Source organism: Delphinapterus leucas, chromosome 10 (genome assembly GCF_059928025.1).
Source record: "Delphinapterus leucas isolate spDelLeu-1000000601 "Yukka" chromosome 10, BTC_Dleu_Yukka2, whole genome shotgun sequence".
Classification (NCBI taxonomy): domain Eukaryota; kingdom Metazoa; phylum Chordata; class Mammalia; order Artiodactyla; family Monodontidae; genus Delphinapterus; species Delphinapterus leucas.
The window spans coordinates 101,387,564-101,404,386 of record NC_143138.1 but is presented as its reverse complement, the minus strand read 5'-3'; the positions used below and the strand labels follow the sequence as shown (position 1 = coordinate 101,404,386).

At 51.2% G+C, this 16,823-nt stretch overlaps 1 protein-coding gene across 3 annotated transcripts in view; it reads left to right on the top strand.

The window, feature by feature from the left end:
- Nucleotides 1–10,966, top strand: part of SLC6A6 (solute carrier family 6 member 6) — an 80,029-nt gene extending 69,063 nt beyond the window's left edge. For all 3 annotated transcript variants that reach the window (XM_022562544.3, XM_089919786.1, XM_089919785.1), the window contains 4 exons: nt 664–766; nt 1,351–1,451; nt 4,047–4,217; nt 6,845–10,966. In XM_022562544.3, coding sequence (XP_022418252.1) covers nt 664–766; nt 1,351–1,451; nt 4,047–4,217; nt 6,845–6,985 — 516 coding nt within the window. In that variant the 3' untranslated portion in view covers nt 6,986–10,966. The remainder of the gene's footprint in view (nt 1–663; nt 767–1,350; nt 1,452–4,046; nt 4,218–6,844) is intronic.
- The last annotated feature ends 5,857 nt before the right edge of the window (nt 10,967–16,823 follow it).

Sequence of the window (16,823 nt, the reverse complement as noted above, 5' to 3'; positions counted from 1 at the left end):
CCTCCTTATCCGCAGAGGACTGAGGAAGGGGCACTTCAGCCGAAATCCATTTTAACCACAGCTCTGTCCCCGCCCCCCACCCCCCCCATCCCACTGTGTGCAGTGGCGCTTCTCAGGCCTGCAGGGGAGGCACGTGAGCATGTGAGCCTAAGCCCGGGCCCGGGCTGATCCCTCCTGTGCCCCTCACCCATCTCTCCATCCTCTCCAGCAGAGGGTTGCATTTGCCCCCAAACTTGGGGTTTCACATCACCGATTCTCCTTACCAGAAGTAAAAATAAATGCTTTTCTCGAAGTGTCTGTAAGAAACACCCCCTGAAAGGCAGACCACAGGTTCATACACTGGGCAATGGGGTCTCACTGAAGTCTTCTGTGTTGGCCACAGTGAGTGTTAAGCCCCTCCTTTGGAAACAGGCTTCAGAGAACCCATCGTTTTTCGCTAAGGAAGACATGTTTTGCTTTCTTTTCTGTGTGTGTGTATCTTTTTAATTAAATTTGTCAAACATGAAGTTAGGCATCTGTTTAGACATGTATCTGGTCCTTACACCCTCTGCACTTTTTTTTCCTTGGGTTTTCTATTTCTTATTGACAGGCCAGATCTCTTTATATATTGAGGGAACGAGATGCCAAATAACAAGCCCACCTTCTCTGGTTTTTTCTTCACAGGGTGGCATGTATGTGTTTCAGCTCTTTGACTACTATGCAGCTAGCGGTGTGTGCCTTTTGTGGGTTGCATTCTTTGAATGTTTTGCTATTGCCTGGATATATGGTGAGTAGAGATGTTTGCATATCTTACTCAAGTCTCTCCTTTGGGCTTCTCTATCTAGAAGCTTCAGAAACAGAATTCTAGTGGGAATTTCATTTTGAGTCAGACACAGAGTCGCTCCCTGCCTGGACTTTTCCTCTCAAGGCCGCCCCTTCCAGCACAAATAATATGACCGTAGCCACACCGAAGATTCTCCCCATGCTGAAGGTGCAAGGTGTGAGTGGATGCTTTGACAACCACAGAATTTGGCCATGCCAGGGGTCTGTCTTTGATGAACCACTCTAGGGTCCAGGAATGGTCCATTCTGACTTCCTCGAGACCTTGGAACGGCCACACCGGGTTTTGGGGGTCTGCGTAAAGTTACCAGAAAAATACCGGGTGCCCAGAGACATGTGAATTTTAGATCATTTCAGATAAACGTCTGCCAACACTTGGGATTTGTGATGCAGGGACCTGGATGAGGCCCTGGAGACACCCCCCCGCCCCCGCCACCACCCCCAGGGCCCTTGAGGCCCTGCTGTGCTGTTCCCGGGGCGGATGCTGCATCGGACGCCGGGTCAACATCCCTCTGCCCCTGTCTCTTGCAGGCAGTGATAACTTTTATGACGGTATTGAGGACATGATCGGCTATCGGCCTGGGCCCTGGATGAAGTACAGCTGGGCCGTGGTCACTCCGCTTCTCTGTCTTGTGAGTGTCCTCCCGCGCTGCCGCGGGCAGTAGCCGTTCCTCCCCAGGGCTTGACAGCTTTACCCGCTAACGCATCGTTCCGTCAGCATCTACTTGGTGCTGGCCTCGGACAAGCCTAGTGACAGCTGTGCTGGGGAGGGGCCGGGCTGCTCCGGGGGGTTCCCTGTGCAGCATGAGTAGGAGCTTGTCAGGAGGAGGGGGCCGGAACGGCAGTGCTGGCAGAGGGGCGCGAGTCGGGCACGCCAAGAAATGGCAGGGTTCCATCACTGAGTACATGACCTTTCCCCAAACCCTTCCAGAGTTCATGGGCACAGTCAGGGTCACTGATTAAGTTGAGGGACCTTGGGGAATGTCGAATGGAGACGTCGTAGACCCTGGAAATGCGGTGTTTCCCATGGAGGGCGGGGCTCGTGCCTGGAGAGGGGAGGTCCCAGCAGAGAAGAGCCCTGGCCTCTCCCAGGAACAAGGAAGCTTAGTAGCCACCAGGACCCAAGGGCAGTGATGTGCACGTCCCCCTTCGCACCAGGGTTCCTGCACCTGCCATCTGGGGATGCGGCCTTGGGGCCCAGGCACCCGTTAGGCTCCGCTAGGAGGCTCTGGCCAAAGGGAGGTCCTCTGCAGCAAAAGCTGCTTCCCTGCCGGTGTTTGAAACCTATCATGAGCTTGGAGCTAATTGCAAGGAAAGACGTCTGCTATGCTGCTCTCAGCTCAGACCGTGGGGAGCACAGATGGCAGAAATGTCCCTTGTGTTTAGGAACCAGGTGCCGGGAGATAAATGGGCCCTCCCCTCAGTGACCTCTGTTTCCAGGCCTTTCCTCACAGGGCCCAAGTTCCTGCATTTGTAAAACAAGGAGACTGACTGATGCGGGGCTGAGTGGCAGCGACCGTCTTAGGTTGTCTTAGGTTGTTACTTTATTACTGAACACGGTCTCGGCCTTTTCATCTGAGATGCAGATTTTCCCCACAAAATTAAGGAAGCTGTGGCAACCAGTAACCATGATCGGGGAGTGCATTGTCGGTGGTGAATTTAGGTGGGTGCAAAGCCCGTGTTCCCGTCTTCACTTAATGATTTATTTGTGGGCAGCTCCCCTCACCACTCTGACCATGGGATTCCTGCTCCCTCCCTCCCTCGGGGATTGGATAGGCGAGAGGCTGCATTCTGAGGTGGCGGGAAGAGTGACACAGGCGGACACGCTGCTTCCCGTGTTGGGTTGGAAGGGCAGAGCTGCCCTCCCTTGGGACCCTCCCCCTCTAAGCTTCACCCCACACGAAGGACAGCAACAACAGGGCCAGGCATACAGTAGGTGCCTAATGAAGAGCATTCCCCCCACCCCCTCACCAATTTTGGTTTAGATAGGTTTGTCTTCCCTTCAAACCCCCCTTATTAGATAATGAAGGTTTAAGTCGTTTTCACTGGGTTCTACACGGAGAGGCTGTAGTTCTGACCAGAAGCAGCCCTCCAGCCAGCCTAGCGCGCAGGCTTTGGGGCGCAGAGCTGACTCCACCCCACCCCTATGTTCCTTAAGAATTAAAAACCACTTCTGTTTTTCCTTTTGACACCACCATTTTGAAGTATCACTGATCATTGGTGAGTCTGACCCTCCCAGAGGAAAAGACAGTCCTAGGGAGGATTGCAGGCCCGGGCAGGCAAGGCCACACTGAGAGTGCAGGGGAAAGAGCCTGTCCGGCTGGAAATAGGTCTGTCAGTCAGTGATGTAGACATGCTTAAGGGACAGAGCCCTATGCTGTGTTCTGATAATGGACCCCTGGGTGCAAAGGTGGTTAAAAACCAACTTCAAGATAAAGACAAGCTGATCCTAAAATGTAGTTCACTTGAAGTTTTTGGACGCTTATTTTTAAGATTAAAAAATGCTTAGGATTATTATAAATCAATATTTATCAAAAAGTAAAAGTTTTTGATAAATGGCTTGGGCGTGGCTTAAGCTGGACCCCCCAACAGGGCAGCAAGGCCCAGGTCCACACCCTGCCTTGGGGGCTGGGCCTGGGGCTCAGAGAGGGAGGTGGAGGAGTGGCAGTGGCCGAAGGGAAGCTGTGTGCCCCCAGAGCTACACCACATGTCAGGGAAACGGGGGAGTGAGACAGACACACCTTCCGCTCTCATTGACTCAGGCTGGGTGGGGAACGAGCAATTGTGATCATGAAGAATCGAAGAATCGCGCTTTCTGGGAAGGGAAGTGTGGGCACCTGACTGAGCCTGGGCGGGGCCTGGGCAGGACCATTAGTGCAAATTTAGGATGAGGAGAAGGTGAGCAAGAGAGAGGTTCCCAGTGAGTGGGAACAGCCTGCCCAGAGACCCCAGGGCAAGCGGCTGAGAAGCTGAAAGGAATTCCAGGTAGCTGGAGTATAGTGGCAGAGAAAGAGGCAGTGGGTAGGTGACAGGGAATTGCCGGCCAGACAAGGAGTTTGCATCCCGAAGGTCCTGGGGAACCGCAGAAGGGTTTTGAGCAAGGAGGCGGCTTGATCAGGTTTACCCTGGGGGCGGCCTTCCTGCACCAGAGGGAGAAGGGTGTGAGCCTCTTGGGTGGAGCCTGCCCTGGTCCCAGAAGCCCCCTGACCGCCCCCATCTCTCCACAGGGATGTTTTATCTTCTCTCTCGTCAAGTACGTACCCCTGACCTACAACAAAGTCTACGTGTACCCCAACTGGGCCATCGGGCTGGGCTGGAGCCTGGCCCTGTCCTCCATTGTGTGCGTCCCCTTGGTCATGGTCATCCGCCTCTGCCAGACGGAAGGGCCGTTCCTCGTGGTAAGCACACAGGGCCCTGAGCCTGGATTTGGGGTGGGGGCAGGATGCTGAAGGCCAGCCAGCTGTCAGTTTGCTGTGTGACCTTGGGCAGGTCGCTTGCCCTCTCTGAGCGCCAGACCCCTCACCTGCCCTGTGGAGTGGTTGAGATTGTGGGCAGGAGAGTGTATAGTGGGAAAATGGGCAGCAGTGACACATTCAAGGGCCGGGCCGGCGGCCGGAGAGGTGGTGGCGGCTTTGGATTCCAAGATAAGAGCCAGGGCTTCACCCGGGAGCAGTGGGGCCCAGGTTTCCCGAGTGGTGAGACGGGAGACAGGAGCTCACGAGCAAGGCTAAGCTGCAGCCAGAGGCCTTCCCTGGCCCTGGAGCCAAGTTTCAGACGAGCCCAGCCCGTGCTGGTGTTCCCCTCGCCAGACATGTGGCCCCATCTGCTGCCCGACCCTCAGAAGCCACCTGTGCACCGAACAGACCCTCCAGCTCCCAGGCCCCTGTGCCCACCAGTCTCCTCCCTGCGCCTCCCTCCCGCCACCATCCTCTCAGAAATTCCTCCAACAATCCTGGAGATTCCAGGCCCTGGCAAAAGTCGGGGCTCTTTCCAAGAAATCCTTTTCTTAGACTCTCCCTTAACCTTTGGGCTTGGGCTGGCTCCAAGACGGCACTGTTTTGTTCTGGGCTGTTTTTATTGTTATTCTCTTAAAAATCTGGAGCCAGGATGTCCTGGGGCCCTGGCTCCCTCTTGGGCTGGGCTGGTTTCCTTGTGGGCAGGGGATTGGCCTGGAGGTGTTTTTGGTGGGGAAAGATGCCAGGCCGGGCAGAAGGAGACCAGACCAGCCTTCCCGAGACAGAGGAAGTAGGCAGGGGTATGTATGCCAGGAGGAAACCATGAGGCTGGGGTCTGTCTGAGCCAGGAGGACACTTGGGGTGTTCCTGCAGCACTGGACCCATTGTGTTTTCTCAGAGGACACAGGGAAGGACCCCAGTATTCAGCCAGAATGCTGATTGGCCCTATCGTTTGTCAAAATACTGAAATACTGGGCCTGGGACAGACCCAGCCCCTCCCCCAGGAATTTCCAGAAACCAAAGGGTTAATGGAGGGCACAACAGGGGGTGTTGGATGTCTGTCCTGATTGCTCAGTGCCCACAGCTACACCCAACAGGTCACTGACTTGTGTCTCTTTGAAGCCTAATTTTAAAATATTGTTCCATCCCAAGTTTAGAGGTTTGGGCAGAGTGGGGTTGGTGCGGGGGAAGGATTCGAGTCCACCCCAAATTCACAACCGGTCCTCACCCCCAAACCTGACCGTTAACCAAAGCCCCCTCCTCTGAAGGCACCTGGCCACCATCCACCTGTCTTCACCACATGCCCCTCGACCACCTACCTGCACAGGTTGCCAAGGGGTCCTCCCAGCCATGAACTTCTCTCTGAGCTCCATCCTGGGAGGATTCCAATTGTGTCTGCACCTCCTGCATAAACGGGGCCCCAGGTAGCTGCCCGGGGGTGTCTGCCTCGTGTCCCCAGTTCGGGGCGCACACCCATTGTACAGATGTCAGGAGAGGCAAAGCGATGAAGGGGGGGCAGGGCCCTCCCCTCCTGCTGGGTTCCACCTTCGCCCTGTACCTGGGGCCTCTGGTCTGGTTCCTCCAGGGCCCAGGCAGCCAACCCAGGTGGGGAGGGGGACTGGGGAGCGGGGGCTCGGGAAGGCAAGGACCATCGCAGGATGCAGTGATGCTCTCAGCTCTGGCTCCCGTTTTCAAGGAGATGTGGGCCTGGGGTGGCCAGACCTGTGGTTTTTAAAGAGTAGATGAAAGTCTGGATTTTCACATGAAATATCGTAGCTTTTAACAAGCAGCTTTTAAAAATTGTTCTATACCTAAATTGAACGTAAATGCCGAGATAGAGGGTTTCTTGTTAGCACCTGCTTCCTACTTAAGCCGCTGAGTGGACGCTTGGCGGGAGGTGGGCTGGGAGGCGGGAGCCCTGAGTTCAAGTCCCAGCTCTGCTGTTGCTTTTCTGGGTGCCCTGGGGAGGGCTCCTTCCCTTACTGATCCTATCATCTGACAACCTGGGGAGGACAAACTGCTGTGTGCCTGGCAGTGGTCCAGCCCCTGGCCCCTCTGTTGGGAGGGGCAGCGCAGACCCAGGCAGTGGTCTCCAGGCCCTCGGTGGGGAAATGGAGAAGGCAGGACATGCAGCTTGTGGGAGACGGAGGTTCTCCTCGGGGAAAGTGGGAGCCATGGGAGGCTCAGGACAGTTACCCAACCTCGGGCATACAAATTGCAGAAACTCAGCTGCTTTGCAAGTCAGAGAAATAGGGGAACGAGAATCACAAGGAGCTGTATTTCAGCTCCATGGGACAAAGAAGGGGGAAAGAGTTTGGAGGCGTGAGTCTCCTGTCCCTGAGGTGTGTAAGCAGGGCTTGGCCAAGGAAACTACCGGCGGGCACTCTGCCCTCATTCAGGGCCTGGAGGGACCTTAATTCAAGTCCTCTATTTGCCAGTGGATGAAATGGGTGGTCCAGAGAGGGTACTAGTTTGGCAAAGGCCACAGAGCACACTGGCAGGACCCGAAGTGAAGAGGGAAACCGGGCCCGCTGACCTGCCTCCCCGTGCCTGTCCCCTTCTTCCTCCAGAGACTCAAGTACCTGCTGACACCGAGGGAACCCAACCGTTGGGCCGTGGAGCGAGAGGGGGCGATGCCCTACAGCTCCCGCATGTCTGTTAACAGCACGCTCAGGAAACCAACCCACATCATAGTGGAGACCATGATGTGAGCTCTCTCCCAGTCGACGGGCTGCTTTCCTGCTGTTTACTAACATTAGATTCTTATAGGACCAGGTTTACAGAGCTTTATATTTGCACTAGGATTTTTTTTTAATTGTCACAGAAAATGTTTGTGTGTGTGTGTGCGTGTGTGCGTGTGTGTGTGTGTGTGTGTGTGTGTGGTGTCGTGTGTATGTGTATTTTGTTTTGATTTGGGGATATTTTGTACAAAAAGAATACCCACGGGCAGCTGCCTGGGGTGAGGCAGAGCTTTCGTATGGAATTAGATGTATTTTATGGGAACTTGGTCAATTTTTCTTTGTATTTTTTTTAACATATAACTATGTATACACGTAGAGATTGTCCTACACTTTTACCACTTGAATTGATCTTGCCAGCAATAGATCTTGTTTTCAAAAGCAATTCTTCGGTGCTGTGTAGCTGGCCGAAAGTTCTGCCCCCAAAACGCAGGGTGGAATTTTCCTGGGACAGCAGACCCATTTTAAAGGTGTAGTACCTTACCAGCCTGGTTCAAGCGAAGCAAACAGCTATCGGGCCGGACCCCGAGGGGCTGGAGAAAGGACGGCTGTCGGGAGACGCCTCACGACACTTGTCTTAGCCAATAAGAGAGATGCCAAAATAATGAACCAACCCCTCAAATATACAGGGACTCAAAGCCCACAGATGAGGCCCGACAGGAGAAGTGTGATGCTGAGAGCGTTGGGGACCGTTGCCTCAAGAGCGGAGTCCCTTTTATTTCGAGACGGAGGCAGGGATAGTCAGAAGGGCTGTCAGAACCGTCCGTGTGCGAGGGAGCGGCGTCCTTCCTGGTGCCTCCCAGGGAGGGAGTGGAGGCTGCCCAGCAGGAGCGGGGGTCTCAGGGCTGCAGACCTCACGCAGATGGGGCTGTGGCCTGGATGGGGATTCCGATCAGGTTCTGGTTGTTCCCCCAGCCGACATCTCTCGCAGCTGCTTGTAGGGGAAGCGTGGTGTACGTATTTGGTGAGGGGCGAGGGGTGAGCAAGTGGACCAAAGGACGTGGCCCCAGGCGCCCGGGACCCCGGGGAGGGGGCGGTGCTCTTCTTTCCTCAGCTCTCCACCCTCAGCTCTCCACCCTCAGCTCTGTATTCATCTCAGAGGCTCTTGTTGAAGACCCCAGCCCGGGGCCGCCCTGGCGCCTAGCAGGGAGTGCCAGGAGCGAGCTTTCATTGGGGCGAGGTGATCCCCAAACTTTCCTGCAAATTCAGGCACAAGTACAACCCACGCTGGTAACCTGGGAGATAAGGAAACTCTTTATTCCCCCTTCCCCGCAAAAGCTGGGGTCGGGTACGCACTATGTGGGGATCGAGGTCAGGAGGTGAGTCAGGGTTGTTCGGGGGCAGGCACCCCAGAACCGGCATTCCTCCCTGAACCAGGACGGAAGGCACTCCACCTTTAAAATCCCAAGTACAGACACCCCTCCACCCAGCCCGCATTTGGATCTAAACTGTGCCATTTAAACAGAAACTTCCAAGTTCAGGGTGTAAAGTAAACTGAAACGTTGTCACGCGGAAACGGCAGTGACTGCCTCGGGGGTGTGGAGAGCAGGATCCGGCTCTGGCGTTCAGAGCAGGGGCTCTCTGAATCCTGGGACCCCCTCCCCAAATCTGGGCAGGGGAGGAGTCTCGGGTGTCCCCCTCCCAAGGGGCAGAGACGATTCTGAACCTCTCGTCTTTAGCAAGCATTCACAGTCCGCTGTCTCCAAAACATATACCCTGCTAAACAGCACCCAATCCTATTCCAAACCGTCAGCAAGTCTGTGTGCCTGTTTTACGACGCATTTATGGTTGCTACTGTATCTGATTTGATTGTATTGTTTTGGGGTTTTTTCCTAATTTTATCAAGTAGGAATGTGACCTGTTCTCCTTTGTCTTACGGAACATTAGTAAACTAACCACTGTCGATGACTGGGGACAGGTTACGTGCGGGGGCGAGGAGGGCCACAGTGTTTCGGGTTAGTAGGCAAATTGCAACATTCTGGAAATAGCCCGAAAAAGGCCTCTTCTTATAAGATTCTCAGACCAAATTCTAGACCAAAGACACATGCAGACCAAGTCCCCAGGCCCTGCCTGGAAGGAAGGTCAGCCACTTTCCCAAACCTGACCCTCGCCCATCTCCCGAGCACCTGTCTCCACTTGTGACCCTCCTGTCTGATACCCTAGCTCTTGTGTATCAGCAGAACTCTGCTCTGTGAGTACAATGTGTAATGGTGTGTGACTTCTATGTCTCCACATAAAGGAAACTTGTCATTGGAGCTCACGACTCTGGTCCGCCTGTCTCTGGGCAGTCCGCCATCCATGCTCTACCTGGGATGGGTTGGAAATTCTGATGCTTGCAGCCAGATCTGGGAGGGATGCAAGAGAGAGGTTTAAAGGATGTTTTTAGCATGCAGAAATGGGTAATGGCCCCAGGATAATCTCACCTGGGGAGATGCTCTGTCCAGCTGGGCCTGGGCCCTGTTAGTCCCTATGGTGGAACCGTACGGTCACTGATAGAGAGGCTTCCTGGGCCCCCCGGTCAGCACCCTTGTTGTCAAAGGGGCATGTTCTCCCTGAAGACCAAAGACCAGCCTTTATGAAAAAGGACATGCTCCGTCCCCAGAGTTCAGGGACGCAGTGAGCTGCAACCCACCCTGTGACCATGCTCATGGGCCAGCTGCATCCCAAGCTATGGCTTAGTGGGACGGGAGCTGGTCCACCCGGCACCCTCCCCTCAGCAGCCGTCTGGAAGCGAGGCACTGAGACGTCTGTTGCACCACGGGAAACTGAGGGGTCCAGACAGAGCCCCTCAGACAGGATTTAGCCTGAGGTCACGTGGGAAATTCCCAGGTGGCCGGAAGTGGCCTTGGATGATCTCTGGGCCATACACAGCTCCCTCTCTGTAGCTCCAGTCCCACATTCTCACCCCAGATCCCCAGCACACCCCAAGACAGCGGGGGGACAGAGGGGAGAGGGAGCCCCCCTCAGCCTAGCCCAGAGTGTTCTTGTGTCCCCAGGTGCCAGCACACGGCGGTCAGGGCCCCAGCCAACATCTCCCAGCACTACCCCTCCAGCTGGGGCAACGCTCTGGCAGCCAGTGCTCCGGCAGGCGTGCCTCCCTTCCGCACCAAGCCTCAGACACAGTCTGGGAAAGGACCCAAGAGAAACCCCCTCAAGGGGGCTAGAGGTCCCATCCAGCCCTCAAACCCAAGGTCAGGTGGGCCAGGCAAGGCTGTCCACGTGGATGCTATGAATATCACTGTGCAAAAATCCAGCAAGCACAAACCCACAAAACAACAAAGCTCAGACATCAAAACTTGGAGAGGGGTGTAGGTACCCAGAGGCCAGGAAATAGCATTTCCCCCCTCCTCTGTGCCCCCTCTCAGTGCCAGGCTTTCAGACTGCAGCTCGGAAGCTGGGTTTCATTGTTCTCTTACGGGTGTCACTACAGACTATTCCGCCGTGTTCCCTGAGGGATTGGAGCATCTTGTTATATACTTGGCTTCAAATTGAGATGTTGGCTTAATTTTTTTTTTTTAAACCCAATTAATTTTCGAATCCCTAGCAACTGTGACTGTATTTAGCACAAGAGAATGCCGAGAATGTGGGTCTTGCTTCCTTCCAGAAATATGTCTGGCTCACCAGAACTTTTTTTGAAACTTCAAAATATTTTTAAGATATTTTAAACTTTTGTAAAAAAAAAAAAAAAATCAACAAGAGACTCTTCTGAGGAGGAGCATTTGTATTTGAATAAAATCCTTGGTGTGTAACTCGGTCTTGCAGTATACAAGCTTTTATGTATAAATGTTTTCTGATATGAATCCCTGTATTTTGCGGGGGTTTTCTTTTCTTCTTTGGCTTTTTAGATAAATATGTATACCTATATTTTAAATTCATCTTTGCTTTTTTTTTTTTAGAGGAGTTTGTAATCACCTTATAACATGAAAATAAACATTTCCTTTTTAAAATCCAAAACGTGTGGGTTCTGTTCTGATACAGCTGTTTCTCTTTACATTTGGCAAGCACTTTACAGTTTACAAAGGGCTTTCATTTCTGCCCTGGGACATTCCTCAGAGCGGGGTGTTATTCTCTGAGGTTGGAGACATTGAGGTAGAGGTTCAGGAGGGGACAGTTTGCCTCAGGGCGCATGAGTCCCTGAAAGAGTGGGGAATCTCCCCAGATTCCGGCTCTGCTCCAGCTGCTTCTACTGATGTCCTGCGACTGGGAGGTCTCATCACCTGAGCCCGTAGCGTTGTCATCTGGAGTGAAGCACCACCCGCTTCATGCTGATTGGAGGTGGTGCTCACCACGCACCAGCACCAGGTGGTATCACTTACACCCAAACCAGGGCTCTGACCTTCCGGCCAAGAGAACGCAGGCTGCTGGGGGGCTGGTAAGTGACCAGCCCTGGAGGGGTGATGCCGCGGACACTGGGACCTCAGAAGCGAGGGCAGTCAGGACCCCAGAGGTCAGTGGTTGGCACAGACGTGGTTAGCCTTGGGAGTCATGAGCCCAGCCCGCTGTTACAAATGGGGAAACGGAGGCTGGGAGAGGGGCCTGGCTCCCCTGGGGTCACAGAGCAGGTCCACGTTTGAGGCAGCCTTTGGGCCCGCTGGCCCAGCCACCTTTGTGAATGTGCGAGGTCAGGGGGCTTGCAGGGTCTTTTCCCCAAATCCCCAGACCAAAAAACCTTTCTCAGTAACTCATTCTACATAGACAATGCTAGAGTAAAATCTCCCTCCCCACTCTGTCTGTCTCCCTCCCTCCCTCCCTCCCTCCCTTCTTCCCTGAGTGTCTTGGTCACCTGGCCTGTGTTCACATCCTGGCTCCATCCCTGACTACCTGTGTAAAGTACTTAACCTCTTGCCTCCTTCACTCCTCTCTGTTGTTGAGATCATAATACAGCTCCCTCCGAGGCTGTTGGGGAGGATCAATAAGGGGATTGCTTTTTTTACTGAAGTGTAGTTAATTTGCAAAGTTGTGTTAGTTTCAAGTGTACAGCAATGTGATTCAGTTGTACATACATATATACTTTTTCAGATTATTTTCCATTATAGGTTATTATAAGACATTGAGTAGAGTTCCCTCTGCTATACAGTAGGTCCTTGTTGTTTATCTATTTTACGTAGTGTGTATGTTAATCCCAAACTGCTAATCTATCCCCTCCATCCCTTTTTGTAATCATAAGTTTGTTTTCTATGTCTGTGGGTTGATTTCTGTTTTGTAAATAAGTTCATTTGTATCATTTTTCTATACTCCACAAATAAGTGGTATCACATGGCATTTGTCGTTCTCGGACTTACTTCACTCAGTATGGTAATCTCTAGGTCCATCCATGTTGCTGCAAATGGCATTATTTCATTCATTTTTAGTGGCTGAGTAGTATTCTGTTGTACATCTGTACCACATCTTTATCCATGCACCTGTCGAGGGACACTTAGGTTGCTTCCATGTCCTGGCTATTGTAAATGGTAATGCTGGGAACATTGTGGTGCATGTGTCTTTTTGAATTATGCTTTTCTCTGGATATATGCCCAGAAGTGGGATTGCCGGATCATATGGTAGCTCTGTTTTTAGTTTTTTAAGGAACCTCCATACTGTTCTCCAAAGTGGCTGTATCAATTTACATTCCCACCAACAGTGCAGGAGGGTTCCCTTTTCTCCACACCCTCTCCAGTATTTATTGTTTGTAGATTTTTGGATGATGGCCATTCTGACTGGTGTGAGGTGATACCTCATTGTAGTTTTGATTTTCATTTCTCTAGTAATTAGCAATGTTGAGCCATCTTTTCATGTGCCTGTTGGCCATCTGTATGTCTTCTTTGGAGAAATGACTATTTAGGTCTTCTGCCCATTTTGTGATTGGATCGTTTGTTTTTCAATATTAAGCTGTATGAGCCGTTTGTATATTTTAGAAATTAATTCTTTGTCAGTCACATCGCTTGCAAATATTTTCTCCCAATCCGTAGGTTGTCTTTTTGTTTGCTTGTTTATTGTTTCCTTTGCTGTGCAAAAGCTTTTAAGTTTAATTAGGTACCATTTGTTTATTTTTCTTTTTATTTCCACTACCCTAGGAGACAGATCCAAAAAAATATTGCTGCGATTTATGTCAAAGAGTGTTCTGCCGATGTTTTCCTCTAGGAGTTTTATAGTATCTGGTCTTAACATTTAGGTCTTTAATCCATTTTGAGTTTATTTTAGTATATGGTGTTAAGGAGTGTTCTAATTTCATTCTTTTCCTATAGCTGTCCAGTTTTCCCAGCACCACTTATTGAACAGACTGTCTTTTCTCCATTGTATATCCTTGCCTCCTTTGTCATAGATTAATTGATCATAAGTGTGTGGGTTTATTTCTGGGCTTTCTATCCTGTTCCATTGATCATTATGTCTGTTTTCTGTGCCCGTACCATATTGTTTTTTTGTTTTTAATAAATTTATTTTTGGCTGCATTGGGTCTTCGTTGCTGCGTGCAGGCTTTCTCTAGTTGCAACGAGCAGAGGCTCCTCTTCGTTGTGGTGCACGGGCTTCTCATCGCGGTGGCTTCTCCTGTTGTGGAGCGTGGGCTTCAGTAGTTGTGGCTCACGGGCTCTAGAGCGCAGACTCAGTAGTTGTGGCGCACAGGCTTAGTTGCTCTGCGGCATGTGGGATCTTCCTGGACCAGTGATCGAACCCATGTCCCCTGCATTGGCAGGGGGATTCTTAACCAATTTGCCACCAGGGAAGCCCACTATGTAGCTTTGTAGTATAGTCTGAAGTCAGGGAGCCTCATTCCTCCAGCACTGTTCTCTCTCAAGTTAGTTTTGGCTATTTGGAGTCTTTTGTGTTTCCATACATATTTTTTAAAATTTTGTCCTAGTGCTGTGAAAAATGCCATTGGTAACTTGAGAGGGATTGCATTGAATCTGTAGATTGCATTGAACAGTATGGTCATCTTAACAGTATGGAGTCTTCCAATCCAAGAACACAGTATATCTTTCTGTTTGTTACAGGGAATTCTTGCAAAGCACTCAGAACAGGTCTTGGCCTGCAGCCAGGCTGTAGGACCAGTGCCGCCTCTCTGTCCTGCCTGGCCTGGCCCACACCTCCGTCCTGTTTCAGAAGAGCCCCAAGCCTGTCCCCCTCCCAGCGCTAGGGAGAGCAGCAGTGCCCTGTGCACAGCTCTGGCCCCCAGCAACTCTGGCCCAGCCACATACATCTACCCGGTGTGACCCGGAGCCTGCCAACACACCCTCCAAGACAAGGTGCTCACTCCCTCCTGCATAGCTGATGGCGAGAGGCTCTTCCTCTGCTCACAGAGCTGTGGTTCTTCCAGCCAGGCCCAGCCCTGCGCTCTGGGCTCATCCTGCCCTGGAGCCCATTTGGAGACTCAGGGGCATTGCTGGGCCCCGACCCAAGCTAAAGGGACTCCATACAGCAGACCCAGCACTCACCTGCCTCAGTGGCTTCCCCTGCACACAGAACAAAATCCGTAGTCCCCCCTCAAGCCTCATGCCTGGGCCCTGCAACCTCGAGCCCCACACCCCTTCCTGGCCTCCTTTCTCTTCCTGAGCCCACCAACCTCATTCCACCTCAGGGCCCTTGCACTTGTTGTGCCCTCTGCCTGGGACACTCTACCTCTAGATATCAGCACAAATGTCACCCCGACCCCTGAACTAAAGCCCCCGGTCACTCTATCCCATGACTCTCTGGTTCTCTCCGCTGCACTGTCTACCTCTTAGAATAATTCCTTATGACTCACTCACTGGTTCACTGTCTTGCACGAGAATATAACCCTCCTGCATGCAGACAGGTCCTCATCTGTCTTGTTCATGAAGTTTGCCAAGGCGGTAGAACGATGCATACTATATTAGTGCTTTTTGAATTAATGCATTAATCAAAAGCAGGTGAGATGCGACAAGATCCAGAAGAAAGATGACTCTTGCCAACCTCTGATTTTCTTCTTTATTTTAAATTGACGAATAGTTCATTTAAAATACTGTTAGGTTCTGAAATACCCCGGAGTGATTCAGATATATATGTATATATAAATTTAAATATAGGGCTTCCTTGGTGGCGCAGTGGTTAAGAATGCACCTGCCAGTGCAGGGGACACGGGTTCGAGCCCTGGTGTCAGAAGATCCCACATGTCGTGGAGCAACTAAGCCCGGGAGCTACAACTGCTGAGCCTGCACTCTAGAGCCCGTGAGCCACAACTACTGAAGCCCGTGCGCCTACAGCCCGTGCTCCGCAGCAAGAGAAGCCACTGCAATGAGAAGCTCGTGCACCACAACGAAGAGTAGCCCCCGCTCGCCGCAACTAGAGAAAGCCCGCACGCAGCAACGAAGACCCAACGCAGCCAAAAATAAACAGATAAATTTAAAAAAATTAAAAATAAACTAAACTTAAAAATATATTCTTTTTCAGATTCGTTTCCATTATAGGTAATTAGAAGATATTGAATCTAATTCCCGGTATGTATACTAGGACACTGTTGATTATGCACTATGTGTATAGTAGTCTGTATCCCTTAAACCCAACCTCCTCTTTATCCTTCCCCCACACATGTCTCCTTTGGTAACCGTAAGTTTCTTGTCTATTTCTGTTTTGTAAATAAGTTCATGAGTATCATTCTTCTAAATTCCACATGTAGGTGATATTATAAAATATTTCTTTTCTCTGACGCCTTTCACTTAGTATGATAATCACTAGGTCTATCCATCTTGCCAAAAATGGCATTATTTTATTCTTTTTGATGGTTGAGTATTCTGTTTTGTGTGTATGTATATATATACACACACATGCCACATCTTCTGTGCAATTTGTCTCTCACTAGACACTTAGGTTGCTTCCATGTCCTGGCTATTTTAAATAGCGTTCCTATGAACACTGGGGTGCATGTGTCTTTTCGAACTATGGTTTTCTCCAGATACATGCCCAGGACTAAGATTTCTGGATCGCTAGGTAGCTCATGTTTTGGATTTTTAAAAATCCTACATATTTTTCTCCATAGTGGCTGTTCCCAATGTGCATTACGACCAGCGGCCGAAGAGGTTCCCACTTTATCCATATCCTCTCCAGAATTTCTACTTTGTACTCATTTTGATGATACACATTCTGACTAGTGCAAAGTTATCTCAATGTAGTTTTCATTTGCATTTCTGTAATAATTACTAATATTGAGCAGCATGTCATATACATTTGTATTACTACAATGTGAGTAAACTTTCCCTTTTGAAATTTGGCTTCTTGAAACTCTGTGTCTTTCGATTTTTTTTCGATTACCTAACCCAGGTCATTTTTGAGGACAGGTGTCATTAAAAGCCCCACAGGCTTCGTGAATACGAGGTGCCCTGAGGCACCATTTGTAAAGCTGTTGTTACAGGAAACGTCCACAAGGTGGCAAAATTTCTTCGTGCCCAACTCTTTCCTCGGCAACCAAAAGCTTTAGGAAGAGTCATCTGACTGGGTGTGAATTAGAGGGGAAGGTGCCAGAGGGAACACCCAAGGGCGTGTGTGTCACTACCTCTTACCCGTTAACCTTCTCGCCCCGGAAAATTCCGAACCCTGGCTAAAGCACCCTGCTGGGGGTGCTGCGCTGTGTAGGTGGGGTGACTCCTGGCAAGGAAGCTGGATGTGGGAACCCCAACACCAGCAGCCGTGGAGTCCCGGTCACTTTTTGAACCTCCTGAGGCCCAGACGGGCCACCAGGGTTTGGGTGCACTTGGCTTCCTTTTAGCTCTAGGAAGGCCCACCTAGGTTTTGAAGTTTTGGTTCCACCCAGAAAGGAAGAGACACGACGGCTTTAAGGGGCTGCATTTGCAGGCACATCCTCCTCAGGTCTCTCCGCTCCACC